The sequence below is a fragment of the Theropithecus gelada genome, chromosome 15 (assembly GCF_003255815.1).
Source record: "Theropithecus gelada isolate Dixy chromosome 15, Tgel_1.0, whole genome shotgun sequence".
Taxonomy (NCBI): domain Eukaryota; kingdom Metazoa; phylum Chordata; class Mammalia; order Primates; family Cercopithecidae; genus Theropithecus; species Theropithecus gelada.
In genome coordinates, this window is record NC_037683.1 from 5,673,024 (window position 1) to 5,698,194 (window position 25,171).

Consider the following 25,171-nt stretch of genomic DNA (forward strand, 5'->3'; position numbering starts at 1 on the left):
TTTTTTTTTTTTTTTTTTTTTTTTTTTTTTTTTTTTGTATTTTTGGTAGAGACAGGGTTTTACCATGTTGGCCAGGCTGGTTTCGAACTCCTGACCTCAAGTGACCCACCCGCTTTGGCCTCCCAAAGTGCTAGGATTACAGGCGTGAGCCACTACGCCCAGCCTATAGAGACAAATTTTATTTTAAGGTGGAATCTGACTCTGTTGCCTAGGCTGGAGTGTCGTGGTGCAGTCTTGGCTCACTGCAACCTCTGCCTCCCAGGTTCAAGCAATTCTCCTGCCTCAGCCTCCTGAGTAGCTGGGATTACAGGTATCTACCACCACACCTGGCCTTTTTTTTTTTTTTTTTTTTTTTTTTGTATTTTTGGTAGAGACAGGGTTTTACCATGTTGGCCAGGCTGGTTTCAAACTCCTGACCTCAAGTGACCCACCCGCTTTGGCCTCTCAAAGTGCTAGGATTACAGGCGTGAGCCACTGCACCCGGCTGAGACAAATTTTGAATACAAAGATACAAAAAGGTTGGAAGTAGAAGGTTGGAAAAAGTTATTCTATGAAAATAGTATATTTTAACAATGGCTATAGTATTATTAGACAAAACAGATTTTAAGTCAAAACGGTAACAAGACAAGGCCAGTATACACTGACAAAAGCTTCAACGTATCAAGATACAACAATTATATACACATACACACTTACAACACCCGAAATATATGAAGCAAAAATTGACATAATTGAATGAGAAATACACAATTGGAGATTTCAATACCTCATTTCCAATAATGGATAAGAACAACCAAACAGAAGAGCTATAAGGAAAGAGGACTTGAGCAATACTATAAACCACTTAGACTGAGCAGACATGTACACAACACTCAAACCAGCAGCAGCAGACTACACATTCTTCTCAAGTGTACATGGAACATTTTCCAGGATAGACCATATGTTAGGCCATAAAGGAAGTCTTAATTTTTTTTTTTTTTTAAGACGGAGTTTTGCTGTTGTTGCCCAGGCTGGAGTGCAGTGGTGCAGTCTCGGCTCACTGCAACCTCCGCCTCCCAGGTGCAAGTGCTTCTCCTGCCTCAGCCTCCCAAGTAGGTGGGATTACAGCACCTGCCACCACGCCTGGCTAATTTTTGTATTTTTAGTAGAGATGGGGTGTTACCATGTTAAGCAGATAGGTCTCGAACTCCTGACCTCAGGTGATCTCCCTGCCTCGGCTTCCCAAACTGCCGGGATTACAGGCATGAGCCACCGTGCCCAGCAATAAATTTTTAAAAATTGAAATTATACAAAGTATCATTCCAACTACAATAGGATAAAATTATAAATCCATAGAAGAAAAACTGGAACACTCATGAATATGTGGAAGTTAACACACTCTTCTTTTTCACGTCAGATGGTTAACGTGCCAACATAATAGGGTTTGAGGATGACACACCTCACACATGTGTGTGAACACCCCATCATGTTCATCAACTACAAAAAGGATCTTAACACCCTTCCCCTCCCCAAATCCAGATGGAGTCTTGCTCCGTCGCCCAGGCTGGGGTGCAGTGGCGTGATCTCAGCTCACTGCAACCTCTGCCTCCCAGGTTCAAGCAATTCTCCTGTCTCAGCCTCCTGAGTAGCTAGGATTACAGGCGTGCACCACCACACCTGGTTAATTTTTGTATTTTTTTTTTTTTTAGTAGAGATGGGGTTTCACCATGTTGGCCAGCCTGGTCTTGCACTCCTAGCCTCATGATCCACCTGCCTCGGCTTCCCAAAGTGCTGGGATTTCAGGCATGAGCCACTGCGCCCAGCCTTAACACACTCTTAAACAACCAGTGGGTCTAAAAAGAAGTCACAAGGGAGATTAGAAGACACCTTGAGACAATGAAAACAAAAACACAACATCCCAAAACTTACAGCATGCAGTGAATTGAAAGCAGTGCTTGGGGGAAATTTATAGCTGTAAATGACTACATTAAAAAAGCAGAAAGATCTCAAATCAACTTATCTGCACACATTAAGGAATTAGAAAAAGAGCAAACTAAACCCAAACTAGTAGAATGAAGGAAATAATAAAGATTACAGCAGAGATAAACGAAATAGAAAATAGAAAAATAGAGAAAATCAGCAAAACCAAAAACTGGTTCTTTCTAAATAACAAAATTGACAATACTTTAACTAGGTCAACAAAGAGACAAGACTCAAATTACTAAAATTTGGAATGAAAGTGGGAACATTCCTACTAACTTTACAGAAATAAAAGGGATGAGAAGAGAATGCTTTCTAAGAGAATGCACCATTGCATGCCAGCAACATACAATGGAATATTATTCAGTCATAAAAAGTCCAGGTGCAATGGCTCATGCCTGTAATCCCAACACTTTGCAAGGCCAAGGTGGGTGGATCACTTGAGGTCAGGAGTTCAAGACCAGTCTGACCAACATGGTAAACCCCCATCTCTACTAAAAATACAAAATTAGCCAGGTATGGTGGTGAGCCCCTGTAATCCCAGCTACTTGGGAGGCTGAGGCAGGAGAATTGCTTAAACTCAGGAGGCAGAGGTTGCAGTGAGCCAAGATTGTGCCACTGCACTCCAGCGTGGGCAACAAGAGGGAAACTCTGCTTCCAAAAAAAAAAAGAAGGTATGGCGTGCTCACACATGCTACAACATGGATGAACTTTGAAAACATTACAATCCCACTTATAAGAAACATCTCCAATAGGCAAATTCATGGAGACAGAAAGGATAGAGCTTACCAGGGGTTACAGGGAGGGGAAATGAGGAGTTAGCTAATGGATACAGAGCTTCTATTTGGGGTGATGAAAAAAATTTTGGAAATAGTGGTGATGGTTGCCCAACAGTGAATCGAACTAATGCCACTCAATTCTACTCTTAAAAACAGTTATATTAGCATAAGTTATGTTATATATGTTTTACCACAATTTAAAAAAATAGTATGTGCAAGGACCATTTCCTAGCCCAGGTTGGTGGTTGCCTTTCTACAGCTTTAGGGGAAGAGGAGCATTTTCTGCTCGTCTTGCTGAGGTTTCTGTTGACCACCAATTAGGAACTTGTGGATTTCAAGGTCTAACTCTGGAATTCAGTCAGCACTAAGACAAATTATAAACAGAGAAAATGTACAATATGGAAAGCGGGAGAAAAGCGGAAGGAAGAGTGTTAGCCAGTGTACGGGCAGGACTTTGCCCCCTCAGTCCCCTCTAGAGGCCTGTGGTCCACGCTTTTTCTTAGAAGGGAATCCTTCCTCCTAACCATAGATTTCCATTGCCTGTGCGTTTTCTGTCTGGGGAAACACTTGTGACGCTGTGTTAGGGCTACAGTCGGCCTCATTCCATAAGCATTCCTGCCCACAGTGCCCACGTCACAAGGCCATGGTGAGGTCAGGCTGGTCAAATGCTCAGTGCAGTGCCTGGGCTTGGACCCGGAAGAGATGTGGGTAGTCCTGACCCTACCCTCTGCCCCAACATCTCTGCCCGAGCCACTGGGCACCCCCTAGGGGCCCCCCACCCAGCACCTGCCACCCAGCACCCTTGGCATCCTCTGCTTCTGACCTTCCAGAGTGACGTGTTATTCTAGCATCTACCTGTGAACCAGGACGCCAGCATTCCTACAACCCCTTGTGTGATTGATGTCATCCGGAAACACCTTGGAAAGCCCCAGCCCGTCTGCCCTGCACACTGTGGCCACTCGTCCTGCTGGAGCCTCATGAATGCCCAGTGAGCACTGGTTGCCAGGATAAGGGTGTTGATTCCTGCCAGCAAAAGACCTCTATCGTCTCCCCCGATGGCCAAGGTGAAGCCCGGGGCCCGGTGGTGCTGAGGTCCAGTCTCAGGTAATCACCAGTTTACAGACTGAGTCGTGTTGTTACTGACCCATCCTAAAAGGGTAGCTGGGCCCTGAGCCTTTAGAGCTTGTAGCCTCCTGGGATGACTGTATTTTTGTCCACAGCCTGAGATTTGGTTATGTCCTGGTGGGGGGTGGGGGTGTTAAACATGAGACACAGGAGTTGGGGTGGGGGGAAGAGGGAGGCCACTGAGACTGAGGATCCACAAGCACAGAAGGCCACAGCCTTACAATGAAGCGCTCAAACACTTACCCTGTGACCGTCAACATGCGCTGGCTCAAGCTCACCCCACTGCTCTTCCAGGCTTCCTGGGATTGGGAGTCAGCAGGACCCCAGACAGCCTCCAGCCTGCCCTTGTATTTTTAACTTCATTCTCTGGAGTCTGTAATGGCAAGAGCCAGATGGATTGCAGGCGACTCTGAGTTGTCCCCTCCCTCTCAACAGCTGCAGGCATCACCCAGACACACAGCAGGGCTCACCTCTGCCATAGAGGCTTTTAAAGTCCATTTTCTGTTGCTTATAACAGAATAGCTACAACTGGGTAATTTATAAAGCAAAGGGATTTCTCACAATTATGAAGGCTGAGAAGTCCAAGGTTGAGGTGTTACAGGATGGAAGGTCTTGGTCATGAGTTGTCCAGGTTACTGGTGTGTTGAACAAAGAAGTGAACAAAACTCACAAAGTAACCAAAGAACGAAGCAATGACAGACAAAACAGGCCAGTCGCAGTGGCTCACATCTGTAATCCCAGCACTTTGGGAGGCCAAGGTACATGAGGTCAGGAGTTCAAGACCAGCCTTGCCAACATGGTGAAACCTCGTCTCTACTAAAAATACAAAAAAATTAGCTGGGCGTGGTGGCCGGCACCTGTAATCCCAGCTACTTGGGAGGCTGAGGCAGGAGAATCACTTGAACCCAGGAGGCAGAGTTTAGAGTGAGCCCAAATTGTGCCATTGCACTCTAGCCCGGGCAACAAGAGTGACATTCCGTCTAAAAAAAAACGAAAAACCAAAACGACAACAACAAAAAACAAAAGAACAACGTACCAAAGGCACAGATTGATTGACGAAGCAAACGTACAACCCACAGGGTGGGAGCAGGCCCGAGCAAATGACTCAAGAGCCTCGTGATTGCAACTCTTCTCAGGGTTTTTATAAAGAACACCCCAGATGCCCTTTAGAGGTCTCCAGTTGGTTACAGCCTATGAACGATTAGCCTGGGACCAATCAAAGGCTGAAGGGGGTTGGCCCACGGTCAATCAGAGGCTGAAGTGGAAGCTCCTGACTTGTTATCACAGGAGTGAGGATGTGGCCTGTGTGCTCCCCAATCCTGCCTAGAACTGGCTGCACCTGCTGTTCTCTGGCTTATGTGAACTGGCTGCATCTGCTGTTCTCTGGCTTATGTGAACTGACTGCACCTGCTGTTCCGTTGCTTCCGCCCTAACCCTTGGCTTCCCTAACTCCCTCTCCTCCTGCCTCAGAGAGGCTGCATCCGGTGAGGGCCTTGCTGGTGAGGACTCTGGTGTCCCGAGGCGGTACTGGGCATCACGTGGTGAGGATGCTGAGCCTGCTCACATGCTAGCTCTAGTCTCTCTTCCTCTTACAAAGCCACCAGCTACCCTCCCATGATGACCCATTAACCATGAATCCACGAATGGATGAATCCATTTACGGGGGCAGGGCCCTCATGATCCAATCACCTGTTAAAGGCAGCGCCTCTCAATACTGCTACATTGGGGATTAAATTTCAGCATGAGTTTTGGCAGGGACAAGCATTCAAACCAAACCCGAGGCAAGGTGGGTGCAGCCCAGAGGTGGAACGCACCTGGATCCCCACAGCCCATCCCTTCTGGCGTGGCCTGGCCATCCAGGGATGTGATTTTCTGAATGACAGGCATGACTGTGCTTTCTCTCAACAAGAGACAGGTGCCAGTCCTGAGGGCTGGGAAGAGGCACTAGAGTCCCAGGGGTTTCTCCCACAGTGCTGGAGGCTCCTGAGAGCTGACCCCACAGGTAGAAACACAGTAATCCCTGTGGGTACCAGTGCGGCCAAGAGGGACACATCATTGTATCCTCGGGCTTCCGTTGCCCAAGATTACAGGGACAGTCGCTGGGAGAGGCCCACATTGCCGGGCAGTTCCATCTCACTCAATCTTTGACAGGGAGTCCCCTTTTTACACCGGAGACCCCTCGACCAACCCAGGAAGACCAGGGTGGCCAAAGTGGTCACAGCCAGCCAGGGTGTCCCCTGCTTCTCCGGGGTACAGGGTTCATCCCGGCTCAGCTCTGCGGCATGAGGGCCGCGGGACTTGTCGGCCCTGAGACTTATTCTCCCACCTGTAGGCTGGAGGGACAGAGAGAGTGGCTAGCTGGTCCTTGGGTGCTGCTGCCCTCTACTGCAGAGCCCTCCCAGGCAAAGTTGCTCAGGATTCCAGAATCTTCTCTCATCTGAGCCCCACCCTAGCCCACAGTGCCTCCTTAGAAGGTGGGTGAGGACTGGGGAAGAAGACCCCCCAACGTTGTTCCGAGCACTGGCTTTGGAGTCAGGTTTCTGGGTTCAAATCCTTGCTCTGAGTGACCTTGGGCACGTGATGCCCTCTCAGGGCCTCATTTTCCTCTGAATATCTATAAACATCTAAAATGAGGGTGTGCACAGTACCCACCCCACAAGGCCATAGTGAGGTCAGGCTGGTCAGCTGCTCAGTGATGTGCCCGGGCTTGGAGCCAGCAGAGGCAGGAGTGCTTCCTGACTCTTCCCCCCAGAGGCCCACCACCCAGCGCCTACTGCCCAGCACCCTCCCCATCCTCTGCTTCCAACCTCCTGGAGTGATGTGTGATTTTTTCTTTGACTTGGATCCGGCTGGAGGAGCAGAATCCCCTTCTTTTCCCAGGTGGGTTCCCAAGACCCCAGTCAGAACACAGACTTTACTCCCTGTACCCAGAGGATGTGGGTGTGGCTGGGCTCCCCTAGTCCAGAGGAGGCCACAGCCACCTTCTCTGACTGCAGCTGCCACCAGGCCCTCCCACCATTTGGGACAGAATCTAACCCCTGGGGGCCAGCAGCCTGGTTCCATTCAGGGAAGGTCAGGCTCTGGAGTGACCTGTGCCTGACTCCCACTCCTGGGCCTGCCAATCAACTTCCCTGGGCCCGCCTCCTCCACTCGAAAGTGAGGATGCCACCATCGACCTCCCGGAGCCTGGGGATTGTGCGAGATGATGGGGTCACAGGTTGGGCCCCTACCTGGTGCTGTAAGGGTGACCGAGGGCCACTCCTTCCTGCAGCTTAGCCCTGGGAGCAAAGAAACACGCCAGACAGGGAAATGAGGTTTTATTCAGGAAGAGCTCAAGAACGGAGGGTAGCCCCTGGGGTCCCACCCTTGCGGCCTCTTGAGACCAAGGCTCGTGGGATGCTAGAAGCCAATGACTGCAGGCATCTGAGCTCCCTTGGAGTCACCTGTGGGGGGCACAGGGGCGGCCTCAGAGTCACTGGTAGTGGGGATGGGGGAAGCCTTGGAGTCACCTGAGGTGGGCACAAGGGCGGCCTCAGAGTCACTTGTGAGAGGCACAGGTGCGTCCTGAGAGTCACCCATTGCAGGCACGGGGGCAGACTCAGAGTCACCCATGGCGGGGACAGGGGTGGCTTCCTGGTCGGTCACTGTGGGCAGCGCCACATAGGTGAGGGTCCAGTAGCGCAGGAAGTTGGTTCTCAGGCCCCGCTTCAGGGAGCTGCCATCCATCTTCTTGGTGATCTCCAGATAGCTGCCATTTTCTGAGGTGTAGGGTTCCCAGTGTGTGGGCACAGCCGAGTGGCCCATGTTGGGGTCCCTGCAGAATGAGAAGAGGCTGTGCAGGGGCTGGGGACTCCCAAGGGGCTGAAGGCCTGCTCTGCACCCGCACGCCTGAGCCATCCCCGTCCTCTGAGCTGGCCCTGGGCACCGTGGCCCCTCACTGCATACGGGACACAGGCTGTGCATGTGCGCGGGCTTGGGGCTCTGCCAGTAGCTCTTATCCTCATAAACACACATGGATTCCGATGCAGGGGAGGATAAGTGACTTGCCCAAAGTCCCTCCGCTGGCAAATGAGGGAACAGGGCCTCGTGGTGGGAGGCCCTTCTTGGCTGCAGCCCTTCGCCTTGCTCTCAACCCACGCCTTACCCTGTTTTGGCAAAGTTGGTCCAGTAGGCGATCATGGCCCCAGGCGATGCTGGGAGAACTTCAGCCAGTGAGGGAAATCAGGTCTCCCGTGACCTGGCGCCTCTACCCAGCAGCATAATGGAAACTGAGGGGCTACAGGACAGTTCCAGAAACAGCGTGGTTCAGGACCCATGGTATGGTTTTGGGACCCAAGTCAAGACCCATCCCATAAGGACAGAAGAGGAGCCTGATCACCTCCTACGGTGTGACTATTAATCCGACCCAGAGGGGCTGCGGGCGGCAAGAGTGGCTTGCCAATTTGGATGGAACTCATACCCCAACTGACACAGGATGCGGGAGTGGCTCACTTAGTCAGTTAGGAAAAGGAAACTGGAGGTGGGGAGAGTGACTTGCCACCCCAGTTGGAAACACAGGAACCAGGAGTGGGGAAGTGTGTGAAAGTGTATAAATGAAGGGGCCTAATTAAGCTCATCAGTCATGAAGTGGGGAGTCACAGATCTCTTAGCATGGACTGTGTCCTCCGAGCGAAGTGTGGGGCCAGCGAAGACGAGTGGCAATCTGCATACGGCTAACAGGAGCTGCTCTATGACTGCAGCACTTGTAGCAGGAATAAGGAACCCTCCAAAACCAAGCAGCGTCTGGAAACTCACGTAATAGGAGACGGTATAGTCAGCCAAAACGAGAGGAAGAGTGAGTGTGTAAGAGTGCGCTGCACCGTAAAGGGAGCAGGCCATGGTAACCACCCATCCAGTGGTACCCAACCCGTATACTTTAATGGCACTCATTCCGGCAAGTGCTACCTGGTTTACAGTCTTAGACTTAAAGGACACTTTCTTTTGTATCTGCTTCACACCAGTTAGTCAGCCTATCTTTGCATTTTCAATGGGACAAAGAAGCTCTACAGCTCACCTGGACTAGGCTCCCACAAGGGTTTAAAAATTCTCCCACAGTCTTTGGGGAAGCATTGGCTTCAGACCTCAAGGCCTATACCCCACCAAATGATAACTGCGCCTTGTTACAGTATGTGGACGACCTTTTGGCAGCCCCAATCCAAGAGGAATGTTATCAGGGAATCCGGGACCTCCTCCATCTCCTATGGAAAGCAGGTTATGAAGTATCTAAAAAGAAAGCCCAAATTTTGCCATGAAGAGGTTAAATAGCTAGGTTTCGTAGTGAGCCACGGGGAACACCAGCTTGGCTATGAGTGAAAATAAGCCATTTGTGTGCTTCCAACCCCAACCACCAAACATCAAATAATCGAACTTTTAGGGACTGCAGGATTCTGCCTCATCTGGATTCCCAATTTCTCACTGATGGCTAAGCTGTTACATGAAGCCACAAAGTGGGGAGAAAAAGCGACCCTGTGTTGGGAGACTAATCAGGAAACAGCATTCAAACAGATCAAAGAGGCCGGGCGCAGTGCTCACGCCTGTAATCCCAGCACGTTGGGAGGCCGAGACGGGCGGATCACAAGGTCAGGAGATCGAGACCATCCTGGCTGACATGGTGAAACCCCGTGTCTACTAAAAAATACAAAAAACTAGCCGGGCGAGGTGGCGGGCGCCTGTAGTTCCCGCTACTCGGGAGGCTGAGGCAGGAGAATGGCGTGAACCCGGGAGGCAGAGCTTGCAGTGAGCTGAGATCCAGCCACTGCACTCCAGCCTGGGCGACAGAGTGAGACTCCGTCTCAAACAAACAAACAAACAAACAAAAAACAGATCAAAGATGCTTTAACGCAGGCCCCACCCTTAGGACTACCAGATATAACTAAGCCTTTCTTTCTTTATGTTCATGAACGAAAGGGAATGGCTATGGGAGTTCTGACTCAAGTTACAGGGTCATGGCACTGCCCAGTGGCATATTTATCCAAACAATTGGACTCTATGGAGCTAGGATGGCCTCCTTGCTTTAAAGCATTAACTGCCACCATCTTGTTAACACAAGAAGCTAGCAAACTAACTCTAGGACAGCAGCTAACCGTCCGGGTGCCACGCTCAGTCATAACTTTCATGGATCAAAGAGGACATCAGTGGTTATCAAACCCGAGAGTGACCCAGTACCAAGGGATTCTATGGGAAAACGCTTATGTTATTTCGAAAACGGTAAACACCCTAAACTTGGCTACTTTGCTCCCAGTCAAACCGGGAGCTCCCCTTTATGACTGTGTTGAAATAGTAGACGAGGTATTCTCCAGTCAGAAAGATCTTACAGACCAACCCCTCAGAGAACCAGATGTTGAGTACTTTACAGATGGAAGCAGTTTTGTGCTAGAAGGGATCTGACATGCTGGGTGTGCAGTGATAACATTGGACCCAATAATAGAAGTTCAGTCTCTGCCTACTGGAACATCAGCTCAAAAGGCAGAATTAATGAATAGCCCTGACAAGAGCACTGTTCCTAGTAAAAGACCGAAAGGTCAATATCTACACTGATTCTAAGTATGCTTTTACTACATTACATGTACATGGAGCTGTATATAAAGAGAGAGGACTTTTAACAGCTGGAGGCAAAGAAATAAAGTATAAACAAGAGATTCTACAGCTCTTAGAGACTGTATGGGCTCCAGAAAAAGTAGCTGTAATGCACTGTAGAGGGCGCCAAAAGGCAGGAACACCAAAAGCCAAAGGAAACAGAAAAGCAGACGGAGAGGCAAAGCAGCAATGATTATGCTGCATTTTAAAGAGAAAGCCTTATCTGTGCCTCTCCTCCCAGGACCTCCTCTCCAAGAGGACCCAAGTTATCCTCCAAAGGAAAGAGCCTGGTTTAGCCAAGAAGATGGAAAATATATTAAAGGAGGGTGGTGGAAGTTCTTCAATGGGAGTTAGCTCCTAAATTTGTACAACAAATTCATCAGGGAACTCAAATGGGGAAAACAGCACTAGAAACATAATTAAAATATGATATCTACGTGCCACGGCTCTCTGCCATGGCTCGAGCCATCTGTGTGCCATGTTTAACCTGTGCTCAGTACAACCTGTGACAAAGGCCCACGCGGCCCCCAGGAATTCAAGAAGTAGAAGCCATGCCTTGTGAAAACTTGCATATAGACTTCACTGAACTGCCCTGTGCTGGAGGATACCGGTATATCTAGTGCTTATTTGCACCTTTTCAGAATGGGCTGAGGCTTTCCTCACCAGGACAGAAAAAGCACAAGAAGTGACTAACGTACTGTTTTTCTTTTGTTTTGTTTTGTTTTTGAGACGGAGTTTCGCTCTTTTTGCCCAGGCTGGAGTGCAATGGCATGATCTCGGCTTACCGCAGCCTCCACCTCCCGGATTCAAGCGATTCTCCTGCCTCAGCCTCCTGAGCAGCTGGGATTACAGGCATGCGCCACCATGCCTGGCTAGTTTTGTATTTTTAGTAGAGACGGGGTTTCTCCATGTTGATCAGGCTGGTCTTGAACTCCCGACCTCAGGTGATCCACCCGCCTTGGCCTCCCAAAGTGCTGGGATTATAGGCGTGAGCCACCGCGCCTGGCCTTAAAGTACTGTTAAAAGATATTATCCCCAGGTTTGGACTGCCTCTAACTTTAGGATCAGACAATGGGCCAGCATTTGTAGCTGAAATAGTGCAAGATTTAACAAGACTGTTAAAAATAAAATGGAAGTTACACATAGCCTATCGGCCCCAAAGTTCAGGAAAACTAGAATGCATGAATAGACACTCAAGCAGCTACTGAAGAAACAGTGCCAAGAAACTCATCTGAGATGGGATCAGGTCTCGCCTATGGTTCTCCTCCAAGTCAGGTGCACCCCCTCCAAACAAACTGGGTATTCACCCTATGAGATTTTGTTTGCTCAGCCTCCCCCAGTCATAAGTGAAATAAAACGTGATCTCTGGGGACTACGGGAATTAACCTTAAGAAAGCAAATGCAGGCATTAGGAATAGCCACACAAGACGTCCATAGCTGGGTACAAGAAAGGATGCCTATAAGCCTGACAGACCCAGTAACCCCTTTAAACCTGGAGTCTCTGTGTGGGTTAAAAAGTGGAATCCAACTTCTCTAGGACCCATATGGGATGGGCCCCATACTGTAATCTTGTCCACTCCCGTTGCTGTTAAAGTTGCAGGTGTTATGTCTTGGATCCACCACAGTAGGCTGAAACCGGCAGCTCAAGACAAGTGGACCAGCCAGCAGGACCCAGATCATCCAACCTGGCCGATCCTGAGAAGAGACCAAGCTGCTGCTGAGGACAACTGCCCTGCTCTGGTCACTCTGGAGGCTGACCAGTGTACACACGGCTGAAGCTTAAGGAGACAAGCCCTGCTCTAGTCATACACCCGAAGCTGACTATGCACGGCCGAAGCATGAAGAGTCATCAAGCAAGTAAATGTGGTTAGAAATCTTAGGACTAGTAGTTTGCCTTATAATACTGTTTTACTATTGTTCTATCGCTGTGCTCAACCTCCTCCCCCAGGCAAGGACCTCTTCTGTCCTTGCTGGATATGAATATGCCATACATTGTTTTGCTGTTATTACCCCCCTTAACCATGCTAAAAGTACCCTTAAAAGGGTGTCCCCATTGTACACATACTACATGGTCAGGAAACAGTATAACTAGGACTCTATTATACTATACTTATGAGGAGTGTGCAGGGACTCACCTAGGAACTTGTACTTACAATCTGATCACCTATTCAATTTGTGACCCAAGAAATGGCCAGCCTTATATATGATATGACCTTAAGTCTTTACCTAGGACTTGGTTTGCGGTTCATATCGAGTCGAAGGAAGGCTTTTTAAAAAATTTTTTAATTTATTTTTTATTATACTTTAAGTTCTAGGGTACATGTGCACAACGCGCAGGTTTGTTACATATGTATACATGTGCCATGTTGGTGTGCTGCACCCATTAACTCGTCATTTACATTAGGTATTTCTCCTAATGCTATCCCTACCTCCCCCCACCCCACAATAGGCCCCAGTGTGTGATGTTCCCCTTCCTGTGTCCAAGTGATCTCACTGTTCAATTCCCACCTATGAGTGAGAACATGTGGTGTTTGGTTTTCTCTTCCTGTGTTAGTTTGCTGAGAATAACGGTTTCCAGCTCCATCCATGTCCCTACAAAGGACATGAACTCATCCTTTTTTATGGCTGCTTAGTATTCCATGGTGTCTATGTGCCACATTTTCCTAATCTAGTCTATCATTGATGGACAACTGGGCTGGTTCCAAGTCTTTGCTATTGTGAATAGTGCCGCAGTAAACCTACGTGTGCATGTGTCTCTACAGCAGCATGATTTATAATCCTTTGGGTATATCCCCAGTAATGGGATGACTGGGTCAAATAGTATTTCTAGTTCTAGATCCCTGAGGAATCGCCACACTGTCTTCCACAATGGTTAAACTAGTTTACAGTCCCACCAACAGTGTAAAAGTGTTCCTAGTTCTCCACATCCTCTCCAGCACCTGTTGTTTCCTGACTTTTTAATGATCGTCATTCTAACTGGTGTGAGATGATATCTCATGGTGGTTTTGATTTGCATTTCTCTGACGGCAAGTGATGATGAGCATTTTTTCATGTGTCTGTTGGCTGCATAAATGTCTTCTTTTGAGAAGTGTCTGTTCATATCTTTCGCCCACTTGTTGATGCGGTTGTTTGTTTTTTTCTTATAAATGTGTTTGTGTTCTTTGTACATTCTGGATATTAGCTCTTTGTCAGATGAGTAGATTGCAAAAATTTTCTCCCATTCTGTAGGTTGCCTGTTCACTCTGTTGGTAGTTTCTTTTGCTGTGTAGAAGCTCTTTAGTTTAATTAGATCCCATTTGTCAATTTTGGCTTTTGTTGCCATTGCTTTTGGTGTTTTAGACATGAAGTCTTTGCCCATGCCTATGTCTTGAATGGTATTGCCTAGGTTTTCTTCTAGGGTTTTTATGGTTTTAGGTCTAACATTTAAGTCTTTAATCCATCTTGAATTAATTTTTGTATAAGGTGTAAGGAAGAGATCCAGTTTCAGCTTTCTACATATGGCTAGCCAGTTTTCCCAGCACCATTTGTTAAATAGGGAATCCTTTCCCCATTTCTTGTTTTTGTCAGGTTTGTCAAAGATCAGATAGTTGTAGATGTGTGGTATTATTTCTGAGGGCTCTGATAGTCGTAGATGTGTGGTATTATTTCTGAGGGCTCTGTTCTGCTCCATTGGTCTATATCTCTGTTTTGGTACCAGTACCATGCTGTTTTGGTTACTGTAGCTTTGTAGTATAGATTGAAGTCAGGTAGCGTGATGCCTCCAGCTTTGTTCTTTTTGCTTAGGATTGACATGGCAATGTGGGCTCTTTTTTGGTTCCATATGGATTTTTAGTAGTTTTTTCCAAATCTGTGAAGAAAGTCATTGGTAGCTTGATGGGGATGGCATTGAATCTATAAATTACCTTGGGTACTATGGTCATTTTCACGATATTGATTCTAAAGGAAGGAAGTCTTATAAGTCAACCCCAAGCCGCTCTACCCTTGGGGGGACTATAGCCATATACTTTGATATTTGTCAGTTAACATCCATGAACCCAATCTATTTCACAATCTCTGGTCCTACAGGGTACTACACAAACTGTCAGTACAAAATCGTATGTGCACACCCTGTTTGCCCCTCCAAGACCCTAGAAATAGCTTGCTGGAACTGCACAACACAGTTCACTGACCGATCATCACTGAGGCTAAAATTGATCTTGGTCATCAAAGTGCCAACAAACCAGATTGTCAGACAAGCACTTGCAATCCTGTAAATCTTACTATCTTAGAGCCAGATCTACCTATATGGACTACAGGTTACTCCATAACATTACAAAGCAGCAGTCAACAAGCTAAAGTAAATTTGTATATTATAAAGAGGACTCAAACCAAGAAGTCAGCCCAGCAGCAATTCTGAGTCTTTAAGTCACTGTATGAGCATATAAATCAAAAGTTGCCTGAGCCTCCCCCTTTAGCCAAAAACCTATTTGCTCAGCTGGTTGAAAACATTGCTGGCAGCCTAGACATTTCCTTATGCTATGTTTGTGGAGGGACAATGGCCTTGGGAAGCAAAAGAGTTAATGCCTCAAGATAACTTTACTCTGACTGACTCTTCCCCCAAACTGACTCCCACAGGTTCAAGTGTCTGTCTCTTAAAAACTTCTATTTTTGGGAAATACTGTATTGCTCACTAGGGAAAAACTTTTACAGATCCAGTAGGGGAATTAACATGTTTGGGACAGCAAACATGTTAAAAAATTAGGAAAAACTTTATGGTGAGGCAAAGATAGTCCCAAACCACCTCATCCAAATCCATTCTCCTGTTTCTCTTCTCTAAACCACACCTGGTATCAGCTTGAAGCTCCAAATACCTGGCAAGCACCCTCTGGTCTCTATCAGATCTGTGGGCCACGGGCCTACTGACAGTTACCGGCCAAATGGACAGGGGCCTGTGTACTTGGAACAATTAGGCCATCTTTCTTCTTAATCCCTCTAAGACAAGGAGAAGCCTTAGGATATCCTGTCTATGATGAGAACAGAGAAAGATATACAAGGAGTGTAAAGAAAGACATAGCCATAGGGGACTGGAAAGATGAAGAATGGCCCCCTGAGAGAATAATTCACTACTATGTGCCAGCTACCTGGGGGGAAGATGGGTTATAGGGTTACTGTACTCCTATTTACATGCTTAACTGCATCATAAGGTTTCAGATAGTGCTTGAGATCATCACTAATGAAACAGCAAGGGCTTCAGATCTGTTAACCCAGCAATCTGGAAGAATGACAAATGCTATCTATCAGAATAGATTAGCTTTAGACTACCTCCTAGCCCAGGAAGGAGGAGGATGTGGAAAGTTCAATGTAACTAATTGCTGCCCAGAAATCAATGACAGTGGAAAGGCAATTATAGAAATAACTGCAAGAATGAGAAAATTAGCCCATGTTCCAGTTCAAACTTGGAAAGGGTGGTCTCCAGATTTTTCCTTTGGAGATTGGTTTTCATTTTTCGGAGGGTTCAAGACTTTAATAGGAGTAGTTCTGGCTGTACTAGGAAGTTGCCTAATACTCCCCCATCTCTCACCTCTCCTTGTTAGAAGCATTCAATCAACTATAGAGGCAATAGTAGCTAGGCAAATTATCACTCAGCTAATGGCTCTGTGTAAAAATCAACCTTTGCCCAAAGAAGAAAACTTGTTTGTTCATGCAGAATTAAGTAACAGTGAGGCCTTCTATTAAACTTATTTTACAAAAGTCCTCAAAGGGGGAAAAATGTAGCAAGGGTTAAATAGAAAAAGAAACAAGTTTTCCTCTGCTTAGCAGCTCACTTCAAAGACAGTTATAAGATAACACTGTCCAAAAAGCCAAGGCTAAAGGAATGGGCTCCAGACAGCCCCCCACCTCCAGAGCAAGGTTGAGGAAAAAAAGAGAGAGAAATTCCTTTACTGTTACTCCTTTCCCTGGCCTCTTAATTAAGCATGACTATGTTTTACAAATGTCTGTATTTAGCCAGTTCTTGTTTTTCTTTTGATGCAGCTACAAGGCCACCAGCTAGGCAAGGCCACAAGTTATGCATTCTATGATTGACTGCCTTTTTTTGCTTTTGTAAGCCTGCTTATAAAAACTCCACTCTGTCTTTGTTCAAGGCTCAGGTTTTTGGATGTGAATCCAGTGAGCTGGTGCATACCTTAAAATAAATATCCTCCTCTATTCCCCTGTACTGGTCTCTCTAGTCCTCTGCATCCTGCAACATTACAGCAGAAAAAAATTCCATTGTCTGGATGTATTGTATCCATGAACCTGCTGAAGGACATCTTGGTTACCTCCAGGTTGTGGCAGTTATGGATAAAGCTGCTATAAACATCTGCTATGTTGACCAAAAACCCAAACTGTAAAGTATTTGAAGAGATTTTTTTCTGAGACAAATATGATTTGACTATCACAAGAGGCATGGTCTCAAGAGTTCCTGAGAACATGTGCCCAAGGCAGTTGAGTTCCAGCTTGGTTTTATACGTTTCAGGGGGACATAAGACATAAATCAGTAATGTGAGAGAGTTTGGGATGGCTTACAAACCATAGGTGAATTCAAAGATTTTCTGATTAGCAATTGGTTGAAAGAGTTATCATCAAAAACCCTGGAATCAACAGAAAGGAGGGTCTTGGTTAGGTTAAAAGGTTGTGAAGACTAAGGTTTTTTTTTTTTTTTTTTGAGACAGAGTTTTGCTCTTGTTGCTCGGGCTGAAGTGCAATGACGTGATCTCTGCTCATTGCAACCTCCGCCTCCCAGGTTCAAGCAGTTCTCCTACCTCCACCCTCTGAATAGCTAGGGTTACACGCATGCGCCACCACACCCAGCTAAACTTTTGTATTTTTAGTAGAGATGGGGTTTCTCCATGTTGGTCAGGCTGGTCTCAAACTCCCGACCTCAGGAATCTGCCCACCTCGGCCTCCCAAAGTGCTGGGATTAGAGGCGTGAGTCACCGTGCCTGGCCCAAGGTTCTTGTTATGTAGATGAAGTCCCATAGATGGCTTCCCTTAGGGACAATAGATGGCTAATGTTTCTTACTCAGACCTCTAAAAGGCGCTGGACTCTTCAGAAATGGCCTGGAAAGGGAAGGAGATTCTCTACACGATGCAGATTTCCTCCACAAGAGACAGCTGTGCAGGGCCATTCCAAAATATGTCAAAGAAATACATTTTTGGGTAAAATATTTCAATGTCTTTCATGGCCTGCTATCTGTCATGTGATGCTATACTACATCAGGTTGGAATTTGATCTTATTTCTAGAGTCTGTTCTGTCAGTCTTAAGATCTCTGTTTTAAAGCTGGTCAGCTGTGCCTGAATTCCAAAGGGAAGAGAGAATGAGGCATGTCCGACCCCTACGGCCCATCATGGCCTGAACCTTCAGGTTCCTTTGGGTCCCCCTGGCCGAGAGGGCATTTCACCCAGTCAGTTGTGGGGCTTGGAATTTTATTTTTGGTTTACAGCTATAAACATCTGTTTGGAGGTTGGGTAAATCCTAAGGAATGAGAATGCTGGATCACATGGTAGAAGTAGGCTTTATTTTTCGGGAAACTGCCAAACTGTCTTCCCAAGTGGCTGTACCATTTGTTATTCCCAACAGCAATGAATGAGAGTTCTGGTTTCTCCACGTCCTCATCAGCATTTGGTGTTTGGCCAATTTTCTGGATTTTGGCCATTCTTACAGGCACCCAGTAGTAGCTCACTGATTAAATTTGCATTTTCCTGACAACATATGATGTGCATATCTTTGTTTTTTTGGTTTTTTTTTGGGAGGGGGGACGGAGTCTTGCTCTGTCACCCAGACTGGAGTGCAGTGGCGCAATCTCGGCTCACTGCAAGCTCCGCCTCCTGGGTTCACGCCATTCTCCTGCCTCCGCCTCCCGAGTAGCTGGGACTACAGGCGCCCACCACCACGCCTGGCTAATTTTTTTGTATTTTTAGTAGAGACGGGGTTTCACTGTGTTAGCCAGGGTGGTCTCGATCTCCTGACCTCAGGATCCGCCCGCCTCAGCCTCCCAAAGTGCTGGGATTACAGGCATGAGCCACTGCGCCCGGCTGATGTGCATATCTTTAAAAAAAAAAATACAAATGGGTCTTGCTATGTTGTCCAGGCTGGTCTTGAATTAACTAGGCTCAAGAGATCCTCCTGCCTCAGCCTCTGAACGTGATGGGATTCCAGGCGTGAGCCACTGCACCCAACCTAGGTTACGTTTTCAGATGCTTAGTTGCCACCCATATAGCTTCTCTGGTGAGGTGTCCGCCTTTGACCCATTGTGGAATCAGGTTATTATTTATTGAGTGCTAAGAGCTCTTGGTATATTTTGGATAACAGTGCTTTATCAGATGTCTTTTGCTAATATGTTTTCCCAGTCTGTGGCTTGTCTTTGTTTTCTTAACAGTGTCTTTGCAGAGCAGAAATTTTTAATTTTAATGAAGTCCAGGTTACATCACACAAGGCAGAACTGCAAATCCAACACAGGTCCCAACCAATGCTGACGCTCCCCAGCTGTGTGGCCTGGGCCTGTGCCTGCCTCTCTGAATTTCACATTTTCCCATCAATTCCTTCACTCAGCAAAACTATGGATGACAAGTGCATGGCACAACCAATATTAGGGTCTACAGTTACTGTTTACAGGTTGGCCTAAAAGGAACACTTAAACTTTGTTTTCAGGCAGAGAAACATTCACTTAAAAGTCCTAGTTAGGGGCTGAGTACGGTGGCTCATGCCTGTACTCCCAGCACTTTGGGAGGCTGAGGCGGGCAGATCACCTGAGGTCAGGAGTTCAAGACCAGGCCAAAATGGTGAAACCCTGTCTCTACTAAAAGTCCAAAGAAATTAGCCGAGCATAGTGGTGCGTGCCTGTAGTCCCAGCTACTTAGGAATCTGAGGCAGGAGGATCGCTTGACCCCAGGAGGCAGAGGTTGCAGTGAGCTAAGATCAGGCCACTGGACCCCAGCCTGGGTGATAAGAGTGAAACTCTGTCTCAAAAAAAAAAAAGTCATAGGTCAGTTTCTACATCTGCATATTTAAAAAACCCCAAAGTTCTAACTAACTGTGTATCGGTAGATGGCCTAACCATAGTGCTACTCAGAGGACCTGGAGGCACAATTGTTTATTCTGTGGGAGAATTTAAGGAGAATGAGCAAATCGATCTTAAATGATCCTTAGTAGTCTTAATATTTTATCATATATTACTTTATATAATTTTTAATTTATTTAAATTCATGCACTTTAAATATAACTTATATGATTTACTGCAATATCTTATATTTCAAAATTAGCATATGTATGTTATAGGAAAAAGAACATAAACGATGCTGGTGCTGTCAGGAACCCAGACTTTCAGCATAGGCAGAAAAAGAAACAGTTGTAAAATCAGAGAAGTAAAACCTGACAATCTTACAACTGGGAAATGCCTGCATGAATTCATACTTTTATTATTATTATTATTATTATTTGAGATCGTGTCTCGCTCTGTCACCCAGGCTGGAGTGCAGTGGTGCAATCTCGGCTCACTGCAACCTCCGCCTCCCGAGCTCAAGTGATTCTTCTCCCTCAACTGGGACCACAGGTGCGCGCCACCACGCCTGGCTAATTTTTTGTATTTTTAGTAGAGATGGAGTTTCACCATGTTGGCCAGGCTAGTTTCGAACTCCTGACCTCAAGTGATCCTCCTGAATTCGGCCTCACAAAGTGCTAGGAATACAGGCATGAGCCACTGTGCCCGGCCTCATACTTTATTTTTTTTTTTATTGGTTAAAAAAAATACTTATTTCCTGGCTCTGTCTCTTCCAAAGCCCTAGCGGTAAAGAAATCCCAGGAGCAAGCACCACCCCTGGTGACCAGATTGGGGTCTCTAAACAGCATGTTCACACTGACGAAGGAGTGCGCCCTGGGGAAATGGCTGGCCCGGGTCCATGGCAGGAAATGCCAGGGAGGGGCTGGAGTCTGCAGCATCGTGGTGGCTGTAAGTAAAGAAGGTGCCCAAGAACCAAGGGTTGTGTCAAAGGACTACAGAGACCAACCTGAGGCCGCCTCTGGCCAAAGACAGACGAGCTGGGCATGAAAAAGCAAGCCTGCAATTGACAGGCAGATCCCGCAGCTTAGCCTTGGGAGCAAAGAAACACGCCAGACAGGGAAATGAGGTTTTATTCAGGAAGAGCTAAAGACGGGAGGGGAGCCCCGGGGGTCCCACCCTTGCGGCCTCTTAAGACCAAGGCTCATGGGATGCTAGAAACTAATGACTACAGGCATCTGAGCCCCCTTGGAGTCATCTGTAGGGGGCACAGGGGCAGCCTCGGAGTCACCCGTGGGGTGTACAGGGGTGGCCTCGGAGTCACCTGTGGGCGGCACAGGAGTGGCCTCGGAGTCACCTGTGGGGGGCACAGGAGTGGCCTCAGAGTCCCCCGTTGGGGGCACGGGGGTGGCCTCAGAGTCACCCGTTGGGGGCACAGGAGTGGCCTCAGAGTCACCAGTTGGGTGTACGGGGGTGGCCTCAGAGTCACCTGTGGGGGGCACGGGGGTGGCCTCGGAGTCACCAGTTGGGTGTACGGGGGTGGCCTCGGAGTCACCTGTGGGCGGCACAGGGGTGGCCTCGGAGTCACCTGTGGGGGGCACGGGGGTGGCCTCAGAGTCACCAGTTGGGTGTACGGGGGTGGCCTCAGAGTCACCTGTGGGCGGCACGGGGGTGGCCTCAGAGTCACCTGTGGGCGGCACGGGGGTGGCCTCGGAGTCACCTGTGGGCGGCACAGGAGTGGCCTCGGAGTCACCTGTGGGGGGCACGGGGGTGGCCTCCTGGTCGGTCACTGTGGGCAGCGCCACATAGGTGAGGGTCCAGTAGCGCAGGAAGTTGGTTCTCAGGCCCCGCTTCACGGAGCTGCCATCCATCTTCTTGGTGATCTCCAGGTAGCTGCCGTTTTCCAAGGTGTAGGGTTCCCAGTGTGTGGGCACAGCCGAGTGGCCCATGTTGGGGTCCCTGCAGAGTGAGAAGAGGCTGTGCAGGGTCTGGGGACTCCCAAGGGGCTGAAGGCCTGCTCTGCACCCGCACGCCTGAGCCATCCCCGTCCTCTGAGCTGGCCCTGGGCACCGCGGCCCCTCACTGCATACAGGACACAGGCTGTGCATGTGCGCGGGCTTGGGGCTCTGCCAGTAGCTCTTATCCTCGTAAACACACATGGATTCCGATGCAGGGGAGGATAAGTGACTTGCCCAAAGTCCCTCCGCTGGCAAGTGAGGGAACAGGGCCTCGTGGTGGGAGGCCCTTCTCGGCTGCGGCCCTCCGCCCTGCTCTCAACCCGTGCCTTACCCTGTTTTGGCAAAGTTGGTCCAGTAGGCGATCATGGCCTTGGAGACTGTCCTGTCTTGGGGCCGGTAGCCGCTGGGGGTGGCGAAGGGCTTCCCGAAAACGTACTGGATGTCATCTGCATGGTCTGCCCCCATCCATTTGGGGTAGGTGGGCATCCGAGAGGGATGGGAAAACAGGTAGCTGTAGGTCTTGGCACTCCTGGAGGGGAGAGACCACCCAAGTAGGCAGGGTGCTCACCGGGGACCGCCCAGCCCACAGACTGGCCCTGGAGGGAGGTCCTGGGCAGCGGGCAGGGAAGGGTCTGGAGGATTCACATGAAGAGATGGAGCTTCTCAGACCCAGGAGAGGGAAAGCTGAGAACCAAATTCATGGATTCCTGGGTTCTGCCATTTCTGTTGAATTTATACTTCACCTCCACAAAACACTGTGAGGCACCTTCCTTCTAGAAGTCAGTATCAAGAAATATTTTGCTCCCCAAGTGCATGTGCATTCTTCAATTAGATTGGACAGAGTATAGGCCCTCAACTGTTTCCCTTTTTGCCTTCAGTGAAAAGCGGCTCACAGCTAAATGTATTGCTTAGTTGCTGCAAAGCTTTCATCCTAGACTTCTTGGTATCCTTTTATCTTCCTATCTTTTTCGTATTCCTGACTGATTTTTTATTTTTATTATTTATCTACTCATTTATTGGAGACACAGTCCCACTCTGTTGCCCCTGCTGGAGTGCAGTGGCGTAATCTTGGCTCACTGCAACCTCCACCTCCCTGGGTCAATCAATTCTCCTGCCTCAGCCTCCTGAGTAGCTGGGATTATAGGTGCGCACGACCACGCCTGGCTGATTTTTGTATTTTTAGTAGAGATGGGGTTTTGCCATGTTGGCCAGGCTGGTCTCCATCACCTGACCTCAAGTGATTCTCCCGCCTTGACCTCCCAAAGTGCTGGGATTACAGGTGTGAGCTACTGTGTCTGGCCTTATTTTTTATTATAACTGGCTATTATTACATGAAGATTTTTAATCTGGCTGTGGGCTGAAACTGTTTTGTAATTGGCAAAGTTGAGGCCCATAAGAGTCAGTGGATAGAAACCATTGTCCAGTGTTGTCTCAATGCACAGTGTGGGGGATGGAAGGTAGCTCAAGAACTCTCCAGTGGGAAGGACCATGGGGTGCAGGGCTGAGCAGGGCAGAGGATTGTGGGGTTCGTAAACCCCTATAGGCTGGGAGGGAAAAAGAGGCCCTCAAGTCTTGCCAGGCCTCAGCAAAGTGGATGAGGCAGGCACAGGTGGGGACTCAAGCACCACTTTCCCAGTCAACCCAGACACCTGAGAGCCACTCACAGCGCGGCCTCGGCTGGCAGGTGCAGCACCCCAGGAAGGCCCCCAGGAGCCACCCCCTGCCCAGATCCTCACTTGGCGTTGGCTCTGTGCTGGGCCAGGGCAATCTCGGTGGGCACCAGGAAGAGGATATCGGTCTCAAAGTCCACCACAGTCTTCTTCTTGTTCTCCTGGGATGGGTCCTGGGCCCAGGACTCAGTGTAGACATCAAAGGTAGTCTTGGCACCTCTGAGCCCCTTGGTCATTGTGAACCCACTGACCAGCTTGTAGAAGTCCTCCCTGCGGGGACCAAGTAGGCACTGACACGCCCCCGGTGCATACCCACCCCGACTGGTGCTAACTTCCTCACTCCCAATCCTCCACTCAGTGTCTTCCTCCTCCAGGCTGGCCCTCTCACCAGTGCCTTCCCGGCCGCCCTCCAGCACGGGTCGCCCCTGGGTCCTGTGCCCCCTGCTTACTCCGTGACTTCCTTGTTGTTCTTGTTGATGACAGGCATGTCGATGCTGGCGAACAAGTGGCCGTCCATGTTGTTGATGCCTGCTATATAGTCGATGTCGGCGGCATTGGCGTACAGGTTGATGGGGTCATCGGGGATGAAGTCTCCATCAATGACAGGGATGAAGCCCAGATAGTACAGCATGGGGTCTGGGTGGGAGAGCCAGGAGGTTCTTGTACCTTCCAGTGTCCCCTGAGCCACCCCTTGCCTCTCAGGGCTGGAGTTGGCTATTTCCTCCCTTCTCTGATCTAAGGACACTTGGGGCCGGGTTGATTCTGCACCATCGGGGCATCCTGTGCCCTGTAGGATGTTTAGAGCATCCCCGGCCTCAACCCACAAGGTGCCAGGAGCACCCGCCTCCCCAGCCGTGACAATCACAGACGTCTCCAGGCCCTGCCACACGTCCCCAGGCTGACAGCCACTGTCTAGGGCCAGATCTGTCCTCTTCAGTGGCAGCCCCTCCCTCTCCTCTCTCTCTTTGCTGGGCCTGAATCAGGAAGGAGGAAACTTAGAAGCCGCTGAGGGAACTGATGGAGAAGGAGCTCCCTCTCTCAGTGCTGGGTTCCACTCCATTAGCCAAAAATGGTGTGAGGTCTGCATTGCCCTCCAGACCCCCGGACTGGCCCCTAGAGGACCCTGTGGCTGCGGAGGCAGGTGGGGCCCGGCTGTCACTGGGCCCAGCACCGTGGGCTTTGCTTCCAGCGGGGCCGTGCGGCTTGCTTTGTTTGGGCGTGTCCAGCCCGTGCAGTTGAGCTCATGTCAGGTAAACATGCAGATGACTTGGCTTCACAGCACGTTGCCACAGAAGAATGTGCAAGGGAGAGCGTTAGCCTAGCAAGCTGGTGCGGCGGCCATGCACAGGTGTTTGTGGAAGGGGTCTCCAGGCCTTCCCGGGGTACAGAATAGTGGAGCTGGACGCCCCAGTGCTACAGTTCAGTAAATGTTTGCTGCATGAATGAATGAATGAACTGTGATCTAGCACAAAGGCTCTTGGTCTGGGGTCTATGGATCTCCCTGAAATTGTATGCAAATGACTGCATACGAATGCATGAGGTGGGGGAGGGGCCCCAAATGTTCATCAGCTTCTCAAAGGGGGAGTCTGTAACTCATGGGAGATAAGAAGAAAGAAGGGGCCGAGCACGGTGGCTCACACCTGTAATCTCAGCACTTTGGGAGGCTGAGGCGGGCGGATCACCTGAGGTCAGGAGTTCGAGACCAGCCTGGCCAACATGGTGAAACCCTGTCTCTGCTAAAAATACAAAAATTGCTGGGCATGGTGGCGGGCACCTGTAATCCCAGCACTTTGGGAGGCCAAGGCGGGCGGATCACGAGGTCCCAAGAGCGAGACCATCCTGGCTAACACGGTGAAACTCCATCCCTACTAAACATACAACAAAAAGAGCTGGGCATGGTGGCATGTGCCTGTAGTCCCAGCTACACGGGAGGTTGAGTCAGGAGAATCACTTGAACCCAGGAGGCAGAGGTTGCAATGAGCTGAGATCCTGACACTGCACTTCAGTCTGGGCAACAGTGAGACTCCATCTCAAAAAAAAAAAAAAA

The 25,171-nt window shown here is 48.8% G+C and overlaps 1 protein-coding gene and 1 non-coding gene across 3 annotated transcripts in view; both read right to left on the reverse strand.

The window, feature by feature from the left end:
* Positions 1-1,390: 1,390 nt before the first annotated feature.
* Positions 1,391-1,489, reverse strand: LOC112608812. The gene has a single exon (XR_003116095.1). It is a non-coding gene; the product is annotated as a small nucleolar RNA U13 (small nucleolar RNA).
* Positions 1,490-20,613: 19,124 nt separating this feature from the next.
* CEL (carboxyl ester lipase) overlaps positions 20,614-25,171 on the reverse strand; it is a 10,065-nt gene continuing 5,507 nt past the window's right edge. The window contains exons 8-12 of one of the 2 annotated variants that reach the window (XM_025359604.1): positions 23,574-23,760; positions 23,191-23,394; positions 21,786-21,983; positions 20,986-21,455; positions 20,614-20,853 (exon numbers count right to left, since the gene is read on the reverse strand). In XM_025359604.1, the coding sequence (XP_025215389.1) occupies positions 20,711-20,853; positions 20,986-21,455; positions 21,786-21,983; positions 23,191-23,394; positions 23,574-23,760 (1,202 nt within the window). In that variant the 3' untranslated portion in view covers positions 20,614-20,710. Of the gene's footprint in view, positions 21,456-21,785; positions 21,984-23,190; positions 23,395-23,573; positions 23,761-25,171 lie in introns of both variants that reach the window. The other variant, XM_025359603.1, reaches the window with a different exon arrangement.